We start from the raw sequence: 21287 nt of genomic DNA, 5'->3' as shown, positions 1-21287 counted from the left end.
ACAGGATCCTGTTCAACTGCATCCTGCTAAAATAAAATGTATAGATGCAGCCTTAGGCACGCCTGTGTTTTTTTGACACTCCCACAAAATGGCAGGTTACCATTCACAAACGGCGGCTTCCTTTCAGTCAAGTTGTGAGGCGATTGGGAAGAAAGTAATTACTGATATTTGTCGCTGTTTGGCTTCACACATGTGCGCTATGATCCGCATATGCATGTGCAGTTATTCGATAATCGATCAGTGTGCGAATAACACCATTGACAAGTGCACTTAAACACCATTGCAGTGTCCTAATGTAACTGACTGCATGTTAGGAGGTATACTGCCAGTCAGGGTTGGGATTAGCTGTCTATCAATGCAGCCTGTAGCCATTCCGTTTTTGGGGCGTGATGCTTTATGGTCCATGGCTTAGCTGTATCCTCACTGCTGGTTCTCTGTAGCCTCTTAAGCTGGCCATACACTAGCCCGATTTAGCTGCTTTTCAGATTGGATTGGGCTGAGAAATCGGCTAAAAAGTGGCCAAAATGGATGTGTCTGACATACAATCTGATGTGCGGGCCCGAGTCGGAGGTCAGATCTGCTGTATGTCCAACCTCCGACCCAGCCAGCCTCCCAGCAGTGGGGAATGGGGTTGCATGCAATACTGTATATCACATGCAAAAGGAACACATTTTATTAATAAATAATGCACATAGGAGGCAGTGGAAGTTTAGCTGTTTAAAGTGTGGATCCTGTAAATCCTGTTGATTTTTGAGTCACAGGTTCACGGTTTGGTTACCTGGTTTTGTAATCCAATAAATGGAGGATTTAGGGGGCGGAGCCTGTGACTCAAAAATTGGACTACACCATCAACTGGGAATATCTAAAGGAGTTCAGAAGACAGCACATCATCACGGGGAACACCTCAAGTGGAGCTTGGAGTAGTGGGAACTATCCCGGATATGTGAGTGACATTGACTGTTCCTCTCTCCCCCCCCCCCATATGTATATTGTCCATGGAGTCAAATATTAACAGGATCCACATACAAACAGGATCAGGGGGGGTGCAACATCAAAAATTAATTTGCCCATAATCAAAGTGGAGACAACCTGCAATTTTGCACCATTCGCACCATTTGCTTGCCATTGAATTGTATTTTAGTATTATTTTTATGAATTTATGTATACATGAATCATGTTTATGATAATTTAATTTTTTCTTATTGATTAATAAATTGTTAAAAAATTGATGTGTTGAAATGTATTCCTCAAATAGCGGTTATCAAACTTTCTTTCTGTGTATGTACTGGGGACTGACTATCCCTAACTGATAACTGCTGCTTGATTTGAAAAAAGGCCCCTACACAGCTCCTGGTAATTACCCTAGTGGTATTACATAACTGTTTTCTGTTTAACCACAAGTGTCTGAGGTTACTTTGTAGATAGACAAAAATACGATTACATATAGTGATTGGAGTAAAATAAATCTGCTCTTTGTGTTCACTCTTTTCTAAAATGCACGGCCACAGCACCCAAAGGCTCACGTGTCTCTGATAAAAAACAGCTAGTGAATGTAGTGATATTAGTGAGCACCCACAGAGAACAAGGGGCTTATTTATCAAACCTATCTCTAGCAACAATAACAAACAAACAGCAAGTTTCCCCAGGGTCATTGTAAGTCGGCCTGGACTGAATTTTCCAGAATAGACTTCCCAACATATTAGGGGCAGGCATGGTCACGCCTGTATTTTGAACTAGATACGATGCAATCTAGTTAAAAAAGTACGGGCTGCACATACTTTTTGGACTTTGCCATGTGATGTGCATGGGAGCATGCATCGCAAGCACAAAACGCACCGTGTATGGGCACCTTAATGACCAAGGCCAAGCTTGGTAAATCTTACAATTTGGCTGCCCCCATAGAAACCCATGGAGGTTCCTCTTGTAATCCGAAACGTGGTGCTGTCTAGGTCTCCCTAGAACCATCCTAAGGATCAGTGGCATAACAATGGCACTGCAGCCCAAGCGATGGCTTTGTAGGGGGGGGGGGGGGATTGATGTGATAGCTATGTGTATTGTAGCCATTTTGAGCGATAGTGTTAGGACCTGCAAAAAAGTGGGGTCCCGTGAAGGGGGCTGCAGGCTTAAATGCATTGATCAATTCATGAACCAAATCTCCACTATTTATTTTCAGTTAATTTAGTGTGTGCAGAGCCCCTACAATGTCTGTTTAAACAATGTGGTCACAAGCCATAGGGCACCCCAAAATTAGGAAAAGTGAGTGCCGATGTTTAGTGTATATATTGTTTATTAGATTACATTTTTAAATTAGTCTTATTGTGGTCACATTCTCTCATGTACCCTGTTTTAACCTATAGTGCATAGCTTATGTTAACCATTTTCCTAGATGATTATTGACAGGTGTGTTGGTAACTGCTCACCTATAAAAGTACAGTCTGCTGTGAGCTTCAGACCAGATAGCATGCCTGGAATCAAGCATTGATGTGATAGCTATGTGTATTGTAGCCATTTTGAGTGATAGTGTTAGGACCTTCAGAAAAGTGGGGTCCCGTGAAGGGGGCTGCAGGCTTAAATGCATTGACCAATTCATGAACCAAATCTCCACTATTTATTTTCAGCCCCTACAATGTCTGTTTAAACAATGTGGTCACAAGCCATAGGGCACCCCTAAACTAGGAAAGGTGAGTGCCGATGTTTAGTGTGTATATAATATATATATATATATATATATATATTTATTCTCTGTGTCATCCGGCACACATTCCTGCTTTAGTGGGTGGTATAGTTTGCTCAGGTGCCTTCAATAGTTAGCAGACCAATTAATATGAATAAGATAGCGGCACTCTGAGACTCCTTTTGCAGGTAAAAATCTGTTTTTATTCTCTATACATGTGTGTGTGTGTGTATGTATATGTGTATATATATATATATATATATATATATATATATATATCCAATCCCAGTATTCCAACTCGCGCTCTGTAAGAAAATATATACAATATATATTCAGTAAGTGGCTGCCTTTACCACAATGTCCCCATAGTGCGCGCGCGTCCCCTTCTCGCTATGCAGATGGCGCTGGCGGGGGATGGCGGCTGGCGTCGCCATCGCCATCCCCTGCCAAGATGGGACCTGCCCCATCTGTACCTGTTTATTTCCTACTGAGAAATGTTATCGATATTTGTGACAGGAGTGATTTACATCCTACCGCTGTCTTGCTGAAGTCTAGGATTGTTATTTATCATTTGTTAAATAGGTGGTTCATTAACTACCTTCATTATTGCACTAATAACTGCAAAACTAATATTGGTTTCAAGGACATTCATCTCCACTGTTACTAGAGGAACCATTGCCTCTAGAAATTTACTCAATGCCCTGATGAAGTCCTGGACGAAACGCGTTGGGCTACGGATTGTTCTTGTATGTGACATCTCAGAAAATGCTGATGGTTTACACTTTTTGGAAAACTTCTAATAAATGTTTTTACCTATTTACTGATTTATTGAATTTAAGAGTCACCTTTTAAGTTCATACACACACACACACACACACACACACACACACACACACACATATATCTCTTATATTTATTTAGCCAGATCCGTCACTCAAAAGCAGTGTAGGTAATGGTGGGTGGGGTTCCACAGGTGATTGACAGGCCCATCCACCGTTATCCACAATGCAGAACCTGCATTACAAGTTCTACACATCCTATGTCCTACACAAAGCTCCTGCCCCTTACTCTCCCACCACGCCCCATGTCTGGCCAAATACCACCCAAACCCTGCCCTACGGCTGAACACCACCCCCTCCACCCGAGCACACTGACTGTGACCCAGGATGCCTTTGCTGCAGTGGCTCATGTGTACTCTCCTCCTGCCATCTCCTTCCTCCCTGGCCAGACATCCACAGTGAGTACTTCTGTACTCAGCGTACAGCCCCTGCTGAAGGTGTCATGGCAGGGGGGGGTGCCCGCGGTTTTCGGGAGGGGGGGTCGCGGGTGGGGGGAGGGGTGCCTGTGATTTTCGGGAGGGGGGGGGTCGCGGGTGGGGGAGGGGTGCCCGCGAATTTCGGGAGGGGGGGTCGCGGGTGGGGTGCCTGCGATTTTTGGGAGGAGTGCCCGCGGATTTCAGGAGGGGGGGGGCGTGGGTGGGGGGAGGGGTTCCCGCGAATCGGGGGGTTGTGTGTGTCATGGGTGGGGGGAATGGTGCCCGCAAATTTTCGGAGGGGTGTCCGCGAATGGGGGGAGGGGGTCGCGGTGGGGGGAGGGGTGCCCGCAAATACTCTCTCTCTCTCTGCGATCCCTCTCTCTCTCTCTCTGCGACCCCTCTCTCTCTCTGCGACCCCTCTCTCTCTCTCTCTGCGACCCCTCTCTCTCTCTGTGACCCCTCTCTCTCTCTCTGCGATCCCTTTCTATCTCAATTACACTAGATCTCACACATATTTCTACTTCTAATGGGGCGTAGCCCCTCACGACGGTGTGAAGAGCGCCCGGAGGGCGCGATGAATCACCTAGTATATATATATATATATATATATATATATATATACACTGTATGTATCTGTATAGAATGACAGGCAGATGGATGCAACACTCCAGGCCCAGGGACTTTAGCTTGTTACTGCTGCAAACAATGGCCCTTGCTAAGCAATCAGGATGTCGGCACGCTTCGACAAAGCGAGTTGTTTGGAGCAGCACCGGCACATGTGCATTTCTGGTCCTGGCCATGGCTAAATAGCCAGGACAGCAGCATGCTCTCACCTGATGGCATACTAGAGGTTAATGAGCAACCAGGAAGCCTGGGTGGCCACTGAAACTATCTCTTATGTGAGGCAGACGTGCTGCGACCCATCTGAAGCTAATAAATTATTTGAGAAGGTTTGGCTGAGGGAGCTTTTTCCTTTGCTACATGCTTTTTTATATAGTTCTTCTGGTTGTAGTTTCTGTTTGTCAGTGTGTTCCTGGCTCTGGATTGTGTTCTTGTAACCTGGCTGCATGGTGTCTGTTCCTGTTGTCCTGCTTAGCATCATCCTAACAGTGAATCCTATTGTCCTGGTTAGTGTCATCCTACCAGTGAATCCTGTTGCCCTGGTTAATGTCATCCTACCAATGAATCCTGTAGTCCTGGTCAGCATCTGCCTACCAGTGAATCCTGTTGTTGTGGTCAGCATCATACTACAAGTGAATCCTGTTGTCCTGGTCAGGGTTATCCTACCAATAAATCCTGTTGTCCTGGTCAGGGTCATCCTACCATTGAATCCTGTTGTCCTGGTCAGGGTCATCCTACCATTGAATCCTGTTGTCCTGGTCAGGGTCATCCTACCATTGAATCCTGTTGTCCTGGTCAGGGTCATCCTACCATTGAATCCTGTTGTCCTGGTCAGGGTCATCCTACCATTGAATCCTGTTGTCCCGGTCAACCTCATCTACCAGTAATTTCCCTTCATCCTGGTCTGCATCATCAACCATTTGTTTCTTATTGTCCTGTTCTTCATCATCTACCAGTGATTTCCTGTTGTTCTGGTCTGCATCGCCTGGGCTGCTACTTCTGTCAGATGTCCTGTTGGATCTATGGGCCTGATTCAGATTTCTGGCACTCCCTTGAAATGTTCGGTGACCACCCTCTAACACCAGCTTCCTGTCAGTCAAAGGTTAGAAACAGAAAAAGTAGTAGGCCTTTTGATCGCAGGTTGGCGTTATGCATGTGCATTGTGGCATCAGCTGCTGTATGAATCGCAGCCATGCACTTTTGTCTGAATTAGGTCCCATGTCTCAGCTTTATAGTTTCCACCAGCTCAGAATCTCATCTTGATAATTATCTGCTAAAGATTAGCCTGTTGTCTAGACTGGTAGGAACCAGTATTCTATTCTTACTATAATTGTCTAGGACAGGGGTGGCCAAACCTGTCCTCAAGATCTACCAACAGTCCATGTATTTCAGGCAACCTGTGGATCTGTAGTAGAAATGAATGCAGCAGGTTCGAAAATGTGACAGTTAGTAATAACTACAGCTGTGCACCAGCTAGGTGATTCGGAAAACGTGGACTGTTGGTAGATTTCGAGGACCGGTTTGGCCAGCTCTGGTCTAGGATCACCAGGTTCTTTAATATCCAGGTGGTCACCTACTGTAGTGTATCTAGCTCTAAGGGAACAGAGGTTGACTGTTATTGGTTGAAGCCATGACCTTAGTTTCCTATCCTTTTCATTCCTATTGTATTGTGACAGTTATATGCTAATTATGCAACCTTCATGAGCTGGCACCAATCACTCTAAAATTAAACATTAGGAAACCCCCCTCCAGAAATCCTGTGGATGATCATGACAAAAACTGGCTTAGCACGGCCATACTATCTTACAGAAGTTTAACAATAGGCTTTTACTATACTGTAGGTTCTGCTGAAGATAGAATTTGTTGAACATGCACCTAAATAAGGAACACATTTGGTTAAAAATTAGCAGTAGACGAGGCTGCCGCAGATTGTTCTATGTGAGCAGGAAGCATATAATTATGTTCCACCTATCATCACGTCACTGTCACCACACAGCAGCCACATTTTGGGGCACTGGTTAGGTGGCAGGAAGGTACTTAGTGGATGGAGCAGAGTTTCCACGCTTGCACATTTAGAAGCTCATCTTTAAGCCTTTAGAAAGCAGGCATGTAAAAAATGTATGACAATCACAAATTGTTCCCTTACTGGTTTGGGGGCAGTCTACAAAAAGGAAATTTATATTGGCTGTGTGGAAAATGTAAGTAAATAGAATTAGATAGATAGTAGGAGAAAAGGCAGAATGGCATACCACCATATACCGTCCCACTACCACCACATCTGTCACCCTCTTCTTACCAGCCACTGTTTTTCCCTATCACCTTCTGCCTCCCCCTGTCATCCTCTGCCTCCCCCTGTCACCCAATGCCATGTTGCATATTAATAACTTGGGTTGGGATGGAGGAAGCAAGCCCAAATTATCTTTTTGCACCTGGGCTCACCACCCACAAGTTCTGCCACTGAAAGTGCTTATACATCACCTCAATAGATTGTAATTTTCTTATGACATTTTGCAATTTATCAATTTAGGACAACCCAGAACCAATTGGCGGCATACAACATCTGAAATATTTAAACGACGGGCAAACGAAAGTCAACACCGAGAATTTTGCCTTCAGGGTTATTAGAGAAATAAAGCGGGATGCACTAATATGAAAATGAAGTAAAAATTTGAGTTTTTAACCATATTTCCATATGCTCTAAACCCCCTCCGTCGGGTCAGCGCAGTAGAGGGTATCACCAGCCAGCGATACCCTGTGGAAGTCTATGGGGTTCTCTCCGCTGCACTGTGTGAGGGATCCATCATGGATCCCTCCAAGGATGCGCCGCGGGCAGGCCATCACTCTGCGCATGTGAAGAGGGACTCGCAAATCTCTGACCCGGAAGTCCAGAGATAGCGCTGCATCACAAGGGACAGCTCTTATCGCAAGAGCTGTCCCTTGTGTTACTAATTGCATATGTTAGACTCAGAGCATATGCAATTAGTAAGAATGCGGCAGCCGGCGGAGACAGGCGGCGGGGGGCGTTAGAGGGCTGTGAATGTTAGAACAACGTCTTTAGGGAAGTCTTTACTCTTGAGAGACGGTAAGAAAAAGAGGGTGGGTCCAGCGGCGTAGCTATGTTTGAGGCGCCCCCCGCCATTAATGGGGGCCCCCCCCTCCCCGCCCGCCCGTCCGTCCGGCCCCCCCGTGCCCCCTCCCCCCATTGCCGCATGCTTACCTGTCCGTGCGTCCCGGCTCCCCTCCTGGCTTCAATAAATTCTATGCAGATGGACCACGATAAAATGGCCGCCCCCATACCGCAGACAGTTTCAGAGAACAGTCTGCATTATAGGGCGGCCATTTTATCGTGGTCCGTCTCCATAGCATTGATTGAAGCCAGGAGGGGAGCAGGGACGCGCAGACAGGTAAGCATGCGGGGGATGGGGGACGGGGGGATTACTATAGCACCGTAGCCCCCCGGCGCCCCCATATGCACAGCGCCCCCCCCCCGCGACCGCGGGGGCTGCGGTGCTATAGTTACGCCACTGGGTGGGTCTGCACACTAGTATATTATGCCTAATAATAAAGGTTTAGTGTTCCGCAACCTACTATTAGTTTTTTATTGCAGGGGTGCAGTCCTAGACAACCAAGGTATACAGTATGTACAGTAGAAAGAGAAAGGGGTTGTACTGTTGTGCAGCTGACATCTGCTGACATCAGCTGCCTGCCCTCCGCACCCACGTCACAGGCGCATTTACATGGGAACACCCCATGGGCATGACCCCTCACTGGCACCACCCCACGCCCCCTGCCCACACTGCTAAGTGGGAACACAATGGCGAACTAGCAGTTTGCCGTGCCCGTTCGCACCAAGCACCTGCTCATGCGCAGATGCTTAATAATGCTCCCCTGCGCAGATGCTCAATATCGCTCCCCTGTGCAAACACGCAGGGGAGCAAGTAAACCAGAATAGGGGCCTTAGTGAAACAAGGAACCGAGTATCGTAAAGGTGAGATAAGTGGTTAAAATTACAAACATAGACAACACATTTAACATATATATTGTGCTAAAAAAGAAAGAATTATGCGCAGTGTTAAAATCACTGGCTCTGAGCTTGCTAAATGCCACTTAAATGCTGGTTAGTGTGTTCATAGGGGATTTTGGGCTGATGTATGAAACTTAGGGCCTTATTCTAGTTCACTCTTTCTGACAAAATCCTTCTTAGATGGACAAAACCATGTGCACTGCAAGTGGGGCAGATTTAACTTGTGCAGAGAGAGTTAGATTTGGTGGGGTTTTACTTCAAAGTGAGATCTATATTGCAGTGTAAAAATAAAGCAGCCAGTATTTACCCTGCACAGAAACAAAATAACTCACCCAAATCTAATTCTCTCTGCACATTTTACAGCTGCCCCCCTGCAGTGCACATGGTTTTGTCCATCTAAGAAGGATTTTGTCAGAAAGAGTGAACTAGAATAAGGCCCTTAGTTCCACCACTAGACCACAGACTGCAGTGCAAATAGGACAACAGAGGAGGAACAGAGCAAACACCTAACACATAAATTGAAGGAAGAAATAAACAAGCGGAAAAACTAATCCGTATGTCAGTAAACGCACAGTTGAAAAACTGCAAGCAGATAGTGGTGAATTATATTTGTATTAATGCCCCCATTAGAAAGCTATGGGCCCACTGCCAGGCTGCACTCGCCATACTTTACCATTATGAGTCGGAATACATGTGGGCGGGAAAGTCTGAAAAAGTAAAAAAAATCCTCATGTCGGCCTTTTGACGCGTCGACCATTGACATGTCATCATTTTTGTGTCTACCTTGTGTCAATATCAACCATGTGCATGTCACCTTTTGTCAAGGTCAACCTTATGCACGCCAACCTTTTGGTATTGACCTTTTAACTGACGACCTGGACATTGTCATCCGACCAGCCTGTTCCTGTGCGGGATTAACTCGGTGAGCGCTGAACGGATTGTGATGGGGTTTTCACAGAAGTGTTACTTGAGATGACATTGAATGTCCAATGTTGGCCCTCCAGATGTTGTTAAACTACACATCCCAGCATGCTTTGCCACAGTTTTGCTATTAGAGAATGCTAAAACTATTGCAAAGCATTCTGGGATGTGTAGTTTCAAAATATCTGGAGGGCCAACGTTGGACATGCTTGCTTTAAATAATCGTATTATCATGTTAAGTGGCTAATTAGCAAACAAAATAAAAATACAAATGGTGTGACATCTTGTGGTGAAAAAGTAGAATGACATTATGCTACAAATTAGGGACAGCAGTTTAATCAGCCACAGAGAGTAATGAATTACAGATGGGGCAAGCCTTATGCTTGCTGGCGAATCGCCAGCAGCATGCCGCTGGCGATCCGCCAGCAACACGGCGCGCCATCTGACTGAGACGCGCGTGCGTCCCCCACGCACGTGCGTCTCAGTATCCGGGCGGCCGGCGGGCGAGGCGGACGCAATACTGTCCGCCTCCCGCTCGAGGGGGGCTGGGGGGACCCGAGGCGGCTGTGGGGGGGTGCGGGCACCCGGTGTGGGCACCGGGCGCCCGTCGGAAGGGGACGGCAGCACCGTCGGAAGGGGACGCGCGCGCACCTCGTGCGCGCGCGTCCCCTTCCGACACACAGATGGCGCCGGAGCAGGGAATGGCGAATGGCGTCGCCATCGCCATCCCCTGGAAAGATGAGCCCGGCCCCATCTGTACTTGGGGGAAATTTACTAAGAAAAACAAATACTACTCAGTCAATATTCATATTCTTAATATGACTGAATACGCCCGCAATAGTTTTTTTCCCGAAATACGAATTGTAAATACCGCAGATTTACTAATCTGCTGTATTTACTGATTCGTATTTGGCCGATGGCGTAGGCGGGCGTATTCAGCCGTATTCATATTTAGCGGCCGAATATACAGCCGCTAAATACAAATATGAGTCGGCAGCCAACACGGATCAGTCAGATTCATGCAGGCTGCAGTGTAAAATAATAGAAAGGGACCCCCCCCCCCCCCCACGGCCGTAACCAGCCTCGGGCTCAAAAAGCCGGTCCTGGTTTTAAAAATTCATGGAACAATTTAAGTAGGGGTTGGTCTCAATTTTTAAAACCAGCACCAGGCTCGAGGGCCAGTCCTGGTTCCCAAAATATGGGGGACAAAACGAGTAGGGGACCCCATATTTCTGCTACCAGCACCAGCCAGCAGGGTAATGCCTATTGGGTTCTGCTGTGGAACTATGAGTCCCAGCAAGCCTGGGCCAAAAACGGGGACTTTGAGCACCACAAGTCCCAGCATGCGGCCCATTAATGGGCTTGCTGGGACTCTTAGTTCCACAGCAGAACTAATAGGCAAATAAACACACAATGGGCCTTATTCTAGTTCACTCTTTCTGACAAAATCCTTCTTAGATGGACAAAAACCATGTGCACTGCAGGGGGGCAGATGTAAAATGTGCAGAGAGAATTAGATTTGGGTGAGTTATTTTGTTTCTGTGCAGGGTAAATACTGGCTGCTTTATTTTTACACTGCAATATAGATCTCACTTTGAAGTAAAACCCCACCCAAATCTATTTCTCTCTGCACATGTTACATCTGCCCCACCTGCAGTGCACATGGTTTTGTCCATCTAAGAAGGATTTTGTCAGAAAGAGTGAACTGCGGGTTAGTTGTAATAAGATGAAAGAATCAGAAAGTCAGAATGTTTTTTTTTAATCGGAAATCATTTACACTTCAAAACCATTTTGATTTTGAAGTATAAATGATTGTCGCTTTAAAAAAAACTAGAGATTTCTTACCAAATAAATTTTGATTCTCTATTACATTTCACCCATAGGGCGGTATTCAATGTGAATACCGGCGGCGTGCAGCGAATCCTGTTTAGGATTCGCTGCACATTCGCCACTGGTCGCCGCGTTCCGGAGCCTCGCCGGCTCCGGTATTCAACGAGTCAGGGGCTCGCTGCCCCTGACCGGCGAATATGAGCTCCTGCGGCGAACGCCGCAGGGAGCCTGAGGACGGTGGCAGGCAGGGAGATGGAAGTCTCCCTGCCTGCCCCAGAACGTTTGTGGGGGGGAGGTGGGCTCCCCGGGTGCCAGGCAGCACAGGCTGCCCCCCGGGGGTGTCAGTAGGGGACCGGGTATATTCACTACACCCAATCATGCATATGTAACGATCGGGTGCAGTGAATATATGAATATCTAATGAGCGGCTCGGCTCCGACGCCCCCTGCTGGCTGGTCAGTGTAAAAAAAAAATATATATATTTTTTTTAAATTAAATATATATTCATGTGCTTACAGCACATGAATAAAAATAGCATGCCCCTCCTCAGAATAAAATTCCTGATTTTTTTACACCAAATGTAAAAAACAAAACACTTTATTTTAAAAGTTCACATTCCACTTCACCATTAAAAGATAGCGATTGCTACTCGGTGAATCATGGCGAAAAAAACCTTGAAATGTATTCGCCATCTGGTCATTGAATAGGGTGATTCACCGTTTTTGTCAAAAATTCGCCTTACAGCACAAAATCGCCATAAAAACCTGGCGAATCAGCCTCATTGAATACCGCCCATAATGTCCATAGTTGTGCTGCTTATACACATCTGTCTATGACACTCAAGCCTCTCACTGTCCATGTCCCTCAGCATCTCCATGGCCTGTGTCCCTCCAGCAGCTTCCCCACCAAGCACAGAGCCTGCTACTTTTAGTGGCTCTTCTTCACTTCAGCGGTGGTGATGGCATGACATCACATACGCCTGTGCCAGAAGAAGTGGCTTGGACAGGCTTTTCTGTTGGAATTACTGTTCAGGGCTGTGGTAGAGGTGAAACTCAGTGTTTTTTTTTTATGTATTTTTACATAAAAAAAGCAAAGAAGAGAGGGAGATTGAGATGGTTGAAGGGTGCCCTACATGGTGCTAGCCACACCCACAGCACAGATCACACCCCCACATCACTGGCCACACCCTTTTATCAGTAGACACCCCCCCCCAGCATACTGACCACACCTGCTGCATCAACATAAAATAGGCCCTTTTATAAAATTCAATTCCAGACCCATGATGACCTTAATCTGGCACTGCATTTTCCGTAACCCTCATCCCTTTCGGATTTGTGAATCGGGATTATCTATGGTGAGGCCAGGTGGGGGTTATTTGGTTTAATTGAGTCTGCATATGTACTAAACAAATCATACTTTTCACCCAGTAATACACAGTCCACGAATAAAAAAGAAGACAGAAATAATAATAAATATTTTATTAAGCCTTATCATACATGGACACAAGTTCCATTCTGTAAATGACTATTGAAACATTCACAATCCCAAAATATAAATTAATATTAAATTATTAATAAATAATCCACGTTGTTTTTCAGTCAACGGGGAAGAAGGGACATGTTTAATAAATACATGTCAGGAAATATAAAATTCACATACCGTCAGTAATAACCATTTGCATATAATCAGGACACAGCAGTGGCATCTACCCTGTCTAAATATTGGTAAGCCGGTTACTGTTCTTACTAAATGACATAGGAGACTTAGCACAATTTATGCTGATATATAGAAGCCAATCAGATATCCGATGTATGTACTGTATGTGCCTCATTACCCATTTTCTGCACTCTGCTTGTCTAATTTACTTCCCAAATGCGATCATTTAGGAATAATTAGAACTCAGCAGTGTTGTACTGCACCTTTAATGTAATCTCAGTTATTGCACTTGGGAAATAAATGGGGTAAATTAGAGCATTGCGCTGTGAAATGTAATTGTGAACTAACGATCCATAGAGTTCAGCAGTAAGTGATCATACTCGGAATAGGCGTTTTACATAACATCCCATCTCCGACCCCATAAGATCAATCCCTCTGTATTAGCTCTTTGCATCCCCATGCTGCATTAATAAATAACGAAAAACTCTATTATCCCATTTTCTGCAGCACAGTAACGACTTTTGGGTTCTCGTGGCCTATTAGGATGTTGCGTTTTTCTATTTAACCCTTCGAGTGCCAACATCTCTGTCCTCAAGGACCCCCAACAGTGCATGTTTTCCAGGTCTCCTGGCAGGTGCACAGGTGCACTCATTATTCACTGACACATTTAAAAAGATCACAGGTGGAGCTAATAAGTTCACCTGTGATTCTGTGTGGAGACCTGGAAAACGTGCACTGTTGGGGGTCCTTGAGGACCGAGGTTGAGAACCACTGCTATAGGCAACCAATCAGACAATAACTATTATCTTAGAAAGTGTTAAATAAATGAGAAGTAGATTATGGTTGGTTGGCCATAGCAACATCCCATGTGAATAGATCTCTTATCTTAGTAAATTTTCCCCGTTGTATTTATATATTTATTTATTTTTTAAATAAAATAAAAGTATTTTTTGTTCTTTTCCAGGTCTGTTAACAAAAATTCTTACAAAATAAATTAACTGAATGGCAAACGGCCACTGAATTAAATATTTATAAATAACATATAGTTGCATTCAGATACAAGTTTGATAAACGACAATCTCCATAGAGGAACCTGGAGCGATTCTTATGTGACATGGCTGCTGAGTTATTGTAGTCCAGTACTTCTACATTATACTGTAGTGTTCTTATTCTGTTGAGCTGCATTCCTTAACCTTAAAAAGAAAAATATTATGTTATTAATATCATGGTTTTATTTCAGCCAATAGTTCAATATACATCACTACTGGTGTCTATATATATATATATATATATATATATATATATATATATATATATATATATATATATATATGTATATGTGTGTGTGTTGACAATTACCCTTTTACACCTTGTAAGTGTGGGACCACTTGGATGTCTTTGGAGTTGGAAAATGAGCCCCTAAGTGTAATTTTTCATACCCATCCTATAACTTGATAAGAGCTGATTGGCCGGTGATAAAGTGTCAGACACTTCATCACTTCCCAGAGCTTAATAAATCTTCCTCTGAGATACTAAATAATCTAATGCTGGAGAGTGAGAACAAAGGGTTCCACCATATAGTCCTGCCAATACCACTGCAGCTGTAAGGTCTAGTGAGGTCAACTATTTTCACTTGGACTGGTGTGGTTGGGCCCATATACATAGCCTACAGTACTGCTCCATTATCTGCATTACTGGGAATATTGGATTCTTGTTAACATTAGGGGGAGTTTTATCAAAGCTTCAAGAGAGAGATATTGGAGAGTGATAAAGTGCCAACCAATCAGCTCCTGTTTGGAAAATAACTGTCAGAGATAATTGGTAAGTACAGTACTTTATTTCTCTCTAAACTTTGATAAATCTCCCTGTAAGAAAGGCTCCGGTTGTGAGGATGCTCCGGATGTAGAAGGACGTGTCCACAGCCTGGAAAGGGAAATCTTTACTCTTTCCTAAAACATTGCATTTATATCTTTCCCAAGCCACTGTAGAGCCAGTTGGTACAAGGTGAGATAGATTTATCGCTTCTTTTTTGTTCTGGCCCAAACAAACCAATATATTCAGCCACAGTCGTGTGGCAGACCCTGTCGCTGGTTTGTTAAAGTGTCCTCTTTATAGAACATAAGGGTGGGTAGGAGGACCCGAGGACAGTTCCAACTTGCACCTTTTTTTTTTGCATTATGTGCTCTTTGGGGCCTAGTTTTTAAAGCTGCCATCCTGCCTGCCACTGCAGTGCCACTACTAGATGTGCCACGTGTTTGTGCCGCCCACTTGTATCACTTAGCATAGTCATCCAGCATACCTCCCAACATTTTGATCTTGCCAGGTGGGACAGTACACAAAATATTGGGGGCATGGCCTAGTGAGAAGTGGGCGTGGCCTATACTCGCGGCTCTACCATGAGGCCACCCCCTATGGCTGCAGGAATTGATGCTGTGTTATTGAGGTTTATAAAAAAACTAGATAAAGAAACAAAAACCCAAAAGGATGGTTTTGGCAAAACCAATACAGAGCCAAAACACGATGGGAGATTCAGATCCAAAACCAAAACACAAAAAGTGTCTGGTGCACATCTCTAGTTAATACATCTCGTTGATTTGGCTTCCTGATTAGCCTCATTAAAGAAGTGACGCAGCAATAGCTACGCAGCATGATACATTACCCTCTTGTATCTTCTGTTTCATGTCACATTACATATTAAATGCACCAGTTCCATAATGTTGTATAATATTAATAACTATGGCATTACAGGTTAGTCCCATAGTTAGAACAGTCACACTTACCTGATCTCCCTTATCTCTTTTATCTTCCTCTGTACCCAGGGCACTTTAGGTCTGGCGCAAAGAAAATTTCCTTCCTTTGGTATAAACCTGAATAGAACACACATTGTTAGAGAATGCCAACCCCTACTCATTTATTGCTTCTTTTTTTATTTTCTAACTCTTAATAAGCCCACATTCACCATAGATCAGTGATCTTAAACTCACCATAGATCAGTGATCTTAAACCTTCTTACCTTACGGCACACTAAATAAGATTTTCAAATTGCCAAGGCACACCATGTGATCCCCACAGGGCAAAACACATTGGCCCCCACAGGGAAAAAAACCCAAACCTATTGGCCCCCATATGAAAGAATAATCACACTTATCCCCACAGGTAACAAAAATAAAATACTTTGGCCCTTTACATGAACAGAAGAGATCAGTAAATAACAGTTGAACTGGTGGTGGCTGTAACGCATACAATAAATTATATAGCATATACTGTGTCATTTGTGACCCCAAGCAAGTGCTGCCGGATCCTCCTGGATCTGATTAATCTTATGCACAGCACTTGAGATCTCCAGATCCTATACGATGTGCAGGGGACCACACAGATTAAATGGCAAATACATCCTATTTGGCCGATTTTCACACAATTTTCCGTCCAGATCTGTTGGAATCGGGTGAAAAGTGGCCAAATTGGACAAGTGTATGGCCAGCTTAACAGTATACCAGCCACACCCATGTAGCATCCAAGTGCAAATACAGAAACATGGGTCATAAAAGGAAGACTGAAACCCCCTACTCCCAATTAGTGGACTGAATATTGGATGCATTGATTTCTCATAATAATAATAATAATAATAATAAATAATAATTTATTTATATGATGCTCTTTCTCCAATAGGACTCAATATGCTAAACAGATAGAATTAATGTAATACAGTACAGGAAGAATGAAGTACAGAAAAGCTTTTATAAACTATACTTAAAGGAATTAACTAAATGCTTGAGTAAACAGGAAAGTCTTGAATCTCTATTTGAAGGATTCTAGAGTGGGGGCCTCTCAAACTGTGCGGGGAAATGAACATGGCTAAAATCTCGACTCCCAGATGAATTATGGGAGATTCTCATACCTCCAGAGCAAATCTGACTTCTTAAAATAATTATCAAGCAATTGGAAGTTTACAATTAGCGGTACTTATGTAATATCTGGGCTCCCGTTTTTCTTATGAGACCGTGTGCCTCTCGGTTACCCCCTCCCCAATGGCAAGATGGAGGGGAACCAACCCTGTAGAGGTATCATTTAATGAAAAATCTTTTTTTTTTACACGCAGTTTGGTTTTCCGCTCTGAAAACCTTTCAACCACTTTTTTAGCTGTAATTCAAAACTTGGCGCTACATATTGGGTGCTGGACGGGGTCCCGACAGGCATTCACCCGACGTCGGGATTCCGACTGTCAAAACACCGACAGCCGGGTTCCTGAAGGCCGTCGACTTTTTTTCTCTCGTGGGGGTCCACGACCCCCATAGAGGGAGAATAGAATAGGTGGCTCGCCACCGTGCCTGCAGCGTTGCGAGCTCAGCAAGCCCGCAAGGGGCTTTGTTGCACTCGCCATGCTGTCTGGGTCCTGCCAGTCAGGATACCGACATCGGGATAATGACTGTCGGGATCCAGACATATTAAGCACAATTGAATACCCCCAATAGCAGTTACACCCCTTCCAAACAGCAAAAGCAATAGCACCAACACAAAATTATATATTTCTATTTGCAGTATGATGGAGTGTAATTAGTAATATGTTAAAAATGTATGCTATTTTTACAATACACATCACACCTATCTACAAATGAATCATGGATAACATAAGTTTCAGTAATTCTAGTTTGAATACTGTGATAACATTTTTTTCTTCAACCACATAAATAATAAATGTCCCATTATGTTGTCTGGTTTGATTAGTATATCCTTAACATCTCATTAGTGAAAATGTCATATTAGTGACAAGTGCAGCAGAGCATATAGAAAGCCAGCTCCTTTGTACTTAAATGAAATGCTTAATTTGGTCATTTTAGAATATGCGATATTAACATAAAACATAGAAATAATTATATATTTATGTCAAGTATATGTCAGTTTTCTTTTAACTCTAAATACTCACACCACAGCTTCAACGCATGGAGGACTTGCACTTTGGAGGAAAAAATCTTTGATGTGAAAATCGGCCTTAGGTTTGTAAGAGGAGACCCGGGTGCAGCAGCAGGTGGCCAACTTGCCTGGGTCTGAAAATTATGACCACACAAAAATATATTTTAGAGAACTATAATAGACGTAGTCTACACAGACAAAATGAATTAGTCAGTTATATTAGCTGCAAGTTTCCTTGTGTCGCTGCAGGCCGCACTTATAGTAGAGAGGTGCAGGCTCTAATTTACTCTGATTTACTCTGATTTCAAAGCAGGATCTTATTGGCTATCAACTGTCAACAACTGTCATGTGATTTGGGATAGCCAATAAGATCCTGCTTTGAAATCAGAGTAAATCAGAGTAAAGGAGCCCACACACGCACCGATCCCGGCGGTGCGATGCTATGCGATGGGGTGCGCGCTCCCGCGGCACCTCATCGCACAGTACAAAAAGTATGTGCTACACATACTTTTTGTACTAGCTTTTTATAGCATAGCATCGCATCACATGCACATCGCATGCACAAGGCATACGATGCGATGCTATGTGTGCTAGTTAAGCCCACAACGCACGCCGGGATCGACGCGTGTGTGGGCACCATAAGGGCGAGATGTATCAAATGGAAAATGCGGTAAAACCCCGGTTTTACCGCATTTTCCTATGTATCAAAAATGATACCGCAGTGAAGGGTATCGCCACCTTTGGGTGGCGATACCCTATAGAAGCCTATGGGCTTCTTTTCGCCGCCCGCCGCCGCTGACGCAAACCCACCGCCTCGCCGACCCCCCCTCTGGCTTACCTTCCTGAAGGGTCCTCCTGGACCCTGGAAGGTAAACCTCTCCTCCCCCTAGTAACGCAGCCGGACGTCCTCCCGCCTGCAGGGGGAGGAGGAGGCGCCGGGGAGAGCTTGCTTAGCTGTCCCCAGCGTGACGCCGCGTGAGGGATGCAGGAGCCGGTTGGGAGGTGACGGAGACCCCCCGCACACCACATTCCTGGTATCGTGGGGGGCCTCCGTCACCGCACCACGATGCCAGCCGCATATGTTAGTACATATGCGGCGGCATCACGGCGGGGGGGGGGGGGGCGCGAAGGGCGGCGATGTATTTTAATACATCCCGCCCTAAATCAGAGCCTGCACATCTCTAACTTATAGTACCTTCTAACTGACTCAAGTGGTGCTGTTGCTATTGCGGTGGCAACATGCCCCCTTGGCGGCTGATAGGATTGACGTTATAAATTAACTGGATTGTTCTAGATGACTATTTTAAATAAAGAGCAGTTGAATCTTAAAACTTTAATAAAGTATAGCTGAAAAAAAGCAAAAAAATCACAACAATTCAATCATGCCAGGTATACACCAAGGGGAAAATTTACTAAGATGGGAGTTCTATTTCAAATGGGAAACCAATCAGTAAACTTTCTATTATCCTCTAGAACAGGGGTCCTCAAACTGTTTTGCTCTGGGACCCCATTAAATAATAAAAATAATTACGGGACCCCAGCAGACGGCACATACATGGCAGCATTGTAAAGGCACAATATGATGGGAGGAGTCTGACTGAGATTAGAAAAATCATCAGCCAGATGGTCAGCAACATGGAGTCGTGACCCCATGCTGAGAAGGTCGGGAACCACAGTATGAGAACCGCTGTTCTAGAAGGTGCTCAATAAATAAGAAGTAAAATCTGATTGGTTGCCAATCCCATGTGAAATATAACTCCCATCTTAGTAAAGTCCCCCCCCCAGTATTAATTTAAAAAATATTAACAAAAAGCATAAATACAGTGGTTTTATATGTCACAAATATTATATTTCTCTACAACAGAATTAGTCAATTAAAAGGCTTAAAAGTAAGTCAGCAAGTTTTGAGCATAAGCAAAATGGCTGCCGTACCATTTTTCTGGTCTGCATATGTACAGTATATGAGAGTCTCATACTCTACAGCGCTGCACTGCCAGCTAGAGGAGGAGGCTGCTCACTCAACCCTGCTCTGACTGCATACCTCGCAGATGTTTCAAGTTTTGTGGGACAGACCCATTTTTTGGGACTGTCCCGCTGTCTTGTGGTGGATGGGTGGCAGTAGAAGTCCCCCTTTGATCAGAGCAGCAGTAATAGATGTTGTGCGCATGTGCACAGTCTATTCACAGTAGACAGAACACTGGGCCATAGCTGCCTACCCTCCTGCATTCTGCAAGAGACTCCCTGAAATAACAGCAATCTCCCTCTCTCCCTCATTAGTCTAGCAATCTCCCTCATTTCACCTAGCCCACATTACACTATTACATTTTTGTGGAAAAAAGGAATGAGAGCTAGATACATTTACATTGAATCATCAGCACCATTTCACAGCACTCTACCAAGTATAGTAGCTCTTGCTAACAGCTTTGGGGCTCATCCACATTTGGATATAAGTCATTTTACAAGATTCCTCTCAGATATAACAGTACACACCCACTCTTCTAGGTACCACATTCACAATCTCTTTTCACAATCTCTCCATATATGGAACTAGACACGCCCTTTGGGTGGAGCATTCCCCCCCCCCCCCCTCAATGGGGCATTGTGCAAAATTCTATTTCTAACTATTATCTCCCTGAAACTAGTTTTCAAAAGTAGGCAAGTATGCACTGGGCATGCCCCCATCCTAACGAAAACAGGGGCTGTTTCATCTTTTAAGAAATTTGGGGGTATGTAACTGTAAATATAGTGATGAAAACAACATATTACTAATCGCCACTAGACGGAGCTTATTGGTTGGCTGTTTATCACTCTCCATTTTATCACTTTTGAAGCTTCGAGAATCTGGCGTATGTACATTGTAGTGTGTATAGAGCAGACTAGTGTCTATTCAGTGGTCCCTTATCCTTCCTGTATGGAATAATGCTTTATACAAAGCCTTCACCATGACCCTTTGAATCCCCACTTACCAGCTGATGCTATGACAATAGCAGATGCAATGAGGAGAGACAGGCAGAGCATTGTCTTCGCTGAACACATGTTTCTGGATTGCCTCTGGACTACTTGGTTCTGGGTTCTCTTCTCTTGCAGGCAAGGCAGCTGAGCAATGTCATGGACACATTAGGATGCCTTCTTTTAAAGTTCTAAAATGAGGAACTTTGAAAGGAAATGATTTCTAATTTCCATGTAATGATTTCTGCAAAAGCACATGCAGGCCGATCCGATGCTGGATGACAAATCGTGTTGTATAATACCGGACATTCCGAGACTCTCTGCGTGTGTTTAATTATAGGTGCTATAAGAAACCCCTGCTCTGGATAAGTAGGCATACTCCTACAGTATTTTATTCATTTCTGGAATTATTTTACTCTTTCTTCCTATTTTTAGAACTTTAAGAA

At 44.3% G+C, this 21287-nt stretch overlaps 1 protein-coding gene across 1 annotated transcript; it reads right to left on the bottom strand.

Moving 5' to 3' along the window:
- Nucleotides 1-13948: 13948 nt before the first annotated feature.
- On the bottom strand, nucleotides 13949-20983 carry LOC146064668 (uncharacterized). The gene is made up of 4 exons (XM_083178440.1): nucleotides 20859-20983; nucleotides 17906-18026; nucleotides 15762-15848; nucleotides 13949-14174 (listed from the first exon to the last, which is right to left on the bottom strand). Exons 1-4 carry the CDS (start codon nucleotides 20926-20928, stop codon nucleotides 14132-14134), a joined length of 321 nt encoding a protein of 106 aa, XP_083034566.1. The 5' UTR covers nucleotides 20929-20983; the 3' UTR covers nucleotides 13949-14131.
- Between the last annotated feature and the right edge of the window lie 304 nt (nucleotides 20984-21287).

This window comes from Crinia signifera, chromosome 3 (assembly GCF_055691185.1).
Source record: "Crinia signifera chromosome 3, ASM5569118v1, whole genome shotgun sequence".
NCBI lineage: Eukaryota > Metazoa > Chordata > Amphibia > Anura > Myobatrachidae > Crinia > Crinia signifera.
This window is presented reverse-complemented; position numbering and strand designations above follow the sequence as displayed.

What these genes read in the sequence shown, in the direction of transcription:
- LOC146064668 (XM_083178440.1), bottom strand. Translation starts at nt 20,928, where the DNA reads ATGTGTTCAGCGAAGACAATGCTCTGCCTGTCTCTCCTCATTGCATCT. An exon ending in TATTGTCATAGCATCAGCTG is followed by an intron (nt 18,027 to 20,858) that starts GTAAGTGGGGAT and finishes CATAATTTTCAG; the next exon opens with ACCCAGGCAAGTTGGCCACC. An exon ending in AAAGAGATAAGGGAGATCAG is followed by an intron (nt 14,175 to 15,761) that starts GTAAGTGTGACT and finishes TTTCTTTTTAAG; the next exon opens with GTTAAGGAATGCAGCTCAAC.